General features: G+C 34.3%; 1 protein-coding gene across 2 annotated transcripts; it reads left to right on the top strand.

Moving 5' to 3' along the window:
* The first annotated feature begins 1,662 nt into the window (after window positions 1-1,662).
* Window positions 1,663-6,084, top strand: LOC133307966 (uncharacterized). Of its 2 annotated transcripts, none has more exons than XM_061508554.1 (6): window positions 1,663-2,100; window positions 2,798-2,943; window positions 3,730-3,889; window positions 4,830-4,928; window positions 5,244-5,326; window positions 5,606-6,084. In XM_061508554.1, the coding sequence occupies exons 1-6, from the start codon at window positions 1,729-1,731 to the stop codon at window positions 5,730-5,732; spliced, it is 987 nt and encodes a 328-aa protein (XP_061364538.1). In that variant the 5' UTR covers window positions 1,663-1,728; the 3' UTR covers window positions 5,733-6,084. The 2 variants fall into 2 exon arrangements, with proteins under 2 accessions (XP_061364538.1, XP_061364537.1); XM_061508553.1 differs by having other exon boundaries at window positions 3,721-3,889.
* Window positions 6,085-6,822: the final 738 nt, after the last annotated feature.

The following is a 6,822-nucleotide window of genomic DNA, read 5'->3' as shown; positions in this document are numbered from 1 at the left end:
TCTTCAGTTAATTTCTGTTGTGTTATTTTTTTCTCCTAATTTTTTTTAAAATGAGTGATAATAATGATTCATTAATTGCATTAGCCTATTACAATAGGAGGAAATATTTTGGTTCTAATGGGAAAGTTTTTGAAGGAGATGCAAAAGTATTGCGCATGAGCCCGCGATGTAGCTTTAATGAACTAAAGAAGGCAATATACAAGAAATTGAGATTACAATATGGTCAATCTCTGTCTCGCTTAACTACTCGATGCATTTGGGTAAAGAAAGTTGGGTTCCGGACTTCCGGTGGAGATTGTTGAGGATAAGATATCGCCTTAGTAGTAGATGTATTTCGACTACATCCAGACTCAATATTTATTGAGTTGTATGCGGAAATAGACTCTGGTGGACAGTCCAGCAGTCAATGTTATGACCTTTCCATTCAGTTGACCGACATGAATAGAGAGCCGTTGGTGAATCCTGAAGATATGTCACCCCCACCACTAGTACCAATGTCACTTGAATTACATCCTACCCAAGATGAGTATGCTCCGACGTGCTGTACAGACAGCTCAGACGACCGGACGGATGAAGGGGTTATTCCTGAAAGCGACTCATCAGACACCGATGTGGAGGGAGATTTCGATTCATGTCCGTCCATCGCCATATGTTATCCAATTCCTTCACTGGACATTGTTGGAAGGCATCCACCGCCAGTGGCAGGTTAGTAATCGGAATTCAAGAAAAGTAATTGAATATTATATTTGTGTAGCAATGTTGAACAATTGTGGCGGAATTCATGAAAAGTAACCAGACACCACACTGCATAGCATTTTAGGCCACATGGAAACTGTGGCAGAAGTTGTCTGCCACGTAATCTCGCTGCACTGCGCAACAGCTTACGTGGCCATGAACCTGCTGCCAAGTCTGCACACCTAACTCGCCACATGTTATAGCGAGTTAGATGACGTGGCATTTTGGGAATTTTTTTTGGAACCGTGGCATTCAGGTAATATTTTGTGAGAAGAGTGGCAATTTGGTCGTTATCCCTCATTATCACTACACCCATAGTCTTCTAGATTAATCAAATGATGGTAACTCGATTGGCGTTAGGAACTGACCAGGTAAGTTGAGAGCATGTGTTCGATCCTCCTCAGCAGGGGTGTAAATAGGCTAAGCTAGGCTAGACTTTGGCTTAAATAGGCCATGTCTGTGTAAAAAATATTGGGTTCGGTCTGACCTCTGTAGGCCTCAAATTATAAGTCTAGCGTGACCTATATTTAAAAAATAAAAGTTTTGACCTAGGCTTGTTAGCTTGTATAAGCCTATCAAACATTCAACAATTAAAAAAATAACTAAAATAATATTATTGTATTATTCAAAATTATTATAATAATAATTTTATTTAAAATAAATAATAGGATAAGTCATTATCCGATTGAAATATGTATAAAAAATAAAATAAAAAAAGTAGTCTTCTAGATTCTCTTTCACGATCTCAGGACAAACGGATTCAAATAACAAGGTATCAGAATTAGAACTTCAAATACAAAACAAACAATATTCCAATAATAATCACGGATGCAACTCGCAATCTTTACGTTTCACCCCAACTAGTTATAATTTATGTACCGTAACCCGTTAAAAATAGCGGTTTAAACAATGAGACCGACCCATTTTGCAATCCTCAGAGAGAAGAGAGAGAGAGAGAGAGAGAGAGAGAGAATCTATATCTACCCTTGAACAATGGTGCTGGCTACAACCAATTTGGTCTCTTGCAACTTTTCCATTCTCGGGAACCAAAAGTTGAGAACTTCACTTCAACCCCACAAAGCTGAACTGAGAGTTTCACCAAACAGAATAGCAATAGCATCAGGACATTTTAGTTGCTTTAAACCTCTTGTTTTCAAAACCAAAACCCCATTTATTGCATTTGGGAAGATGGGTCGTCTCCATATTTGTCAGAATTTGAAGAAAGAAAGTGAATTTGGTGAGAATGGAAATGGAAATGGTGGTGGGGTTGTGAAGGAGAGAGATTGGACAACCTCAATTTTGCTCTTTTTCTTTTGGGCTGCACTCTTGTACTATGTTTTCTTGCTTGCTCCAAACCAGACCCCTGTATGTTGGTTAAACAGTTACTATATGTTTCTTTTAAGCTGCAATATGTCTTGAATGCCTATGGTTGCTAAATGATAAAAATGACTGATGCAAATGATATGAAATCAATATGTCTGTATGTCCACATTACTAGTTAGTTATTTCTAATTTTCAAGTTACTTTTGTTTGCATTATGGTGATTAAGTTGTTCCTTTGTGAGTCATGCGTTCGAATATGAAAAACAGTCTCTTTACAAATTTTCAAATTATGCTCACCACTATCACTCGCTAGTTGGGATTTAACGAGGAGTGTTTTTTTTTTATTCTTTGCATTATCAAAGGAACATTAGAATCTTAAATATGGTTATATTTATTGTTTATTATTATCACTTTGGTTTGAAGCATGGTTTTAAATTGCAGTCAGCAACTTTAACTGCAATTTAAACCATGGTTTGAAGCATCTGTTTCATTTGATAGAGTAGAAAATGTAAATGGTGGTATCTGTTCTTCAAAAGTATGATAGTTATCATTATTGAGTAGTTAATACTGCAGCAAAAAGAATAAAAAAATTATACATCTTCATGGATTCACTATACTCTTTGGCCCTCTTATGAGAACATCAAAGTTTCCTTTACAGTTTCTATCCCCCAGCCCCACCCCTCTTTATTTTTTCCTTTTATTTTGTTTTAATCTGTGAGGTTGTTGCTTTTTTCATTCAGTCAAGGGACATGTATTTCTTGAGAAAGCTCCTTAATCTGAAGGGAGATGATGGTTTCAGAATGAATGAAGTGCTTGTATCATTGTGGTACTTAATGGGCTTGTGGCCGTTGGCATATAGCATGCTGCTAATTCCTACAGGAAGGAGGTACTTTCCTGTGAATATATATATTTCTCTCTTGTACAAATTAATGTGGTTTCTCAACTATATACAAAACTATCATGAGTGGAGGTTGATGAATGGTTTCATATCTAACTTCTTTGCCATGCATCTAAGACTACTTGCTTTTGTGAAAATTATAAAATCATGATAAATACCAAATCATACTTATGGATTTGGAAATCCGTGATGTAACAATCCAGTATTCCACCCTTTGTGGTTAATTCAATAGAGTTTTCTATCAGGATAAATACAGTTTTAACCTCTATGCTTCGTAAGTTTTAACTAATACCTTCACTTTTTCTTAACTAACACTCGCCTCCTTTGTGCTTTGTGAAAATCAGTCAAAATGACTTATTTGACAGGACAGAAATTTGAATGACATTACATAGGTGGACCTAAGAGAGGAACATGGGTTGGCAGTCGCCTCTCTAAACTTTGATTTTCTTATTATTATAGGTATAAAATATTATTTTTGTAATAATAATGAACTATTAGTCTTAATAGTTAGCCCCTCCCTCAAAAATACTTGTAATAGTTAGCCCCTTTTATTAGTCATAATAATATTTTTAACTTTGATATTTTATTTTCGCCCCCTATCATAAAAAAACGCCACTCCCTATCCCTTCTATGTTAATTCCACATTACTGCTATGCTAACTTTGTTACTGCTTTGAATGCCATAAATCATTGTGTTTGTATCCGTATTTGTCTTATTTAACAATGCCTGAAGCTGATTTCATCTCTTCATTTTGTTGTTCTACAGCTCAAAAAGCAATATTCCGGTATGGCCCTTCCTGGTACTTTCATTTTTTGGTGGTGCATATGTACTTCTTCCTTATTTTGTACTTTGGAAACCACCAGCACCTCCTGTTGAAAAAACTCAGCTTAAAATGTGGCCTTTGAATTTTCTGGAATCAAAAGTAACTGCAATGGTAAGTGCTCATCAGTCATCACAACCTCATCTAGTAAGTTGTTGCAGACTGATCATTGTAACCTAAATACCAGTAGTGTCCATGGTTAGGTGATTTTGCTCAGGTTAATACCAAAGACAAACCACCCTATTGCAGTCACATGTTTATTTTTTAGAAAAAAAACTTGAAAATATTTTTAAACCAGCATGCATTTTATCCTTTCTGGTAAATTGAATTTGCTCAACTTTAGTTCAATTTCTGCAGCAAAGCATCCCAATTTGGGCGTTGCTCTTTTTTTAAGTCTTTAGACTCTGCAATGACAATTAAATAATGCTTTCTCTTAATACAGTATATATCTATGTAAAAGAGTGATTAACAAATTCCATGACAAGGGTTGCATTTATCATTTTTTGTACAATAACAACATAATTGTATATCCTAAACAAGAACATTACCTACAAATCACACACGAAAGAAATTAATAGGACTATATTACATAGTATATCACCTAGTAAAAGCAAACTACAAAAACTAGGAAGGTTTTCATATAAAAGATTATTTAGCCCTAGTATTAGATGGAATCAATCTGTTTTTGCTGTTTTTTGTTTCCTCTTCCCATTATTTTAATTTTTTAACTTACCTGATCTTATAAAGCAGTATCCAAAGTAGGGAATGCAACAAATCAATTGCACAGTGAAACTGAAACAACAAAGATGGTTTGGATTAATTTTAAAAGCCCCTAAATTCAAGAGACTTCCTTAAGCATGTATGAACGGATGAACCCTACAGCATGCCCTTATTATTATGTACTAAAAATCTCATTGGAAGAAACCAGTTATACTGCTCACAAGTTACTTTCAATTGAAGGAATTTATACATTATTTAGCATAATCACACTAGACTCTTCATTTTTATTTTTTATTTTTTTGAGAGTATGTAACTTACCTCAACTACACATCAGATATTGCTCGCTGTAGGGATAGCCCTCATAACTTATGCAGGTATAGCTGGAGAAGGTGAGTGGAAAGAATTTTACCAGTACTTCAGGGAAAGTAAATTTGTAAGTTCTTACTCTTCATTTCATATATTTGGTATCACTTGCCATTGTATTCATTACACAAGCTTTAGCAAAGCCATAGACTTTTCAAGTCTTGCTGTACTGATGTTTGATAATTTAAACCAAGGAGTTCCAATCAATGATTGCTAGTGTACTAGAACCTAGTAACACTAGGCCAAATTTATGGCTAAATTAGAATACAGCTTCTTATACACTCTTTTTCATTACTTCTGCTTCATTTACATGTTTCTCTTATGCTTATCCATTCTTCAAAAAATAATGCTCTTTAGGTGTGCTAATCGGGCTTTCATGTTGCAGATCCATATTACGTCCATTGATTTTACTATACTTTCTACATTTGCACCATTTTGGGTTTACAATGATATGACTGCTCGAAAATGGTATGTTTCTAGCAAAAAGTTTTTATTTCAATTTTTTACATTTGCCTAGAGGGCAAGTCCTGAAGCAGCAGTAAGGTTGCTTCTTGTAATCGAAATGTCACGGATTTGAATATGGGAAACAATCTCTTTGCAAAAATGCAGGAGTAAAGTTGTGTACAATCGACACTCACTCTTATCCTCATAAGTTGGGGAGCTTTGTGCTTTGCATAAAAAGATGCTAGTCCTAGTTATATAAGAGACGATATCTAGCATATATTTTAATGTTAGTCCACTATGCAGGTTTGACAAAGGTTCTTGGCTTCTTCCCTTGTCATTGATACCATTCTTGGGGCCTGGTTTATACCTTCTCCTGCGGCCATCACTATCAACAATGGCCATTTCACAAAATCCTGTTGAACCAGAGTAATCCATTTGGTTACTTCCAACAAAATGGAATAAACATTTTTAATGCAACAAGAATTGAATTTGGTTTTGAGTTTGAGTTTGGTTCAGAAAGACAGTTTCGATCTACAAAAGTCCACAGCATGGTGAGAGGAGCTCACCACCTACTCACTAGTCCATAACAATATTGATATCAATCAGCTTAGGCATCATCTGGGGACATAGAAACTTCTTTTCTTCTATTGATGTAGTTAACAATTCCTTGGAGAGAAGTTCCACAATCATCTACATTTTTATTTTCTTGGAGGAGATCCAACTTGAAAAAAAAAAGTGTTATTGTTGTAGTGGCATCATTTAGTTAACAGGGATTTGCTATGGGAAAGCAAATGAATGTGAATAAATAATTTGTCTTGGATAGTTGTTTTACCAATCGTAATGGTTATGGAACAACTATGCAAATCAATGGTCAATGGAGATCGAACACTCAATTTTTCAATAGCAAAAAGTGACTTAAATAGAAAACTACAGGCCAGCAAAAGGCCCAACCCAACATCATCCTGGGGCTGAAAAAAAGGAAACAACATATACCACATTAATTAGGTCAGTCAATTAACTCATAACATTTTAAGAAAAAAAATAAGAAAAAGTTAAATAGCAACCTAAACCATATAAATAATAAATAAGAAAAAAAATGCATACATATATATAGGGATGTGCAAAATGTCCAAAAGAACCAAACCGATCCATAACTAAACCGCTCCACATTTAAAAACTGGTTATTTTTAAAAACCGGTTTCATATGAAACTGCATTTTATTTTATAAACTGGTTATTTATCAAACCATAAAAATAATTGGTTATCCATAGTTATCCATAACCAAACTATTTTACAATTAAAGAACAAATAAGTATTATCTTTTATCTTTAGCATTAAGATGTGAAAATTACATAAATATAAATTATTTTTAAATGTGACATTATTAGAAAAATCACAAATACTAACAGAATTTATCAAAGAAAAATATTTCGTCGAAAATTTGACAAAAATCATATTACGTAAAAATAGAGACGAAATTTAATTTCATTGAAACTAGAGACGGAATAAGATTTTGTCAT

The sequence above is a fragment of the Gastrolobium bilobum genome, unplaced genomic scaffold (assembly GCF_033153095.1).
Source record: "Gastrolobium bilobum isolate Gb01-03AN ecotype WA unplaced genomic scaffold, APGP_CSIRO_Gbil_v1 utg24596, whole genome shotgun sequence".
NCBI lineage: Eukaryota > Viridiplantae > Streptophyta > Magnoliopsida > Fabales > Fabaceae > Gastrolobium > Gastrolobium bilobum.
The sequence above is the reverse complement of the archived record's forward strand: the minus strand, read 5'-3'. Positions and strand labels throughout refer to the sequence as shown.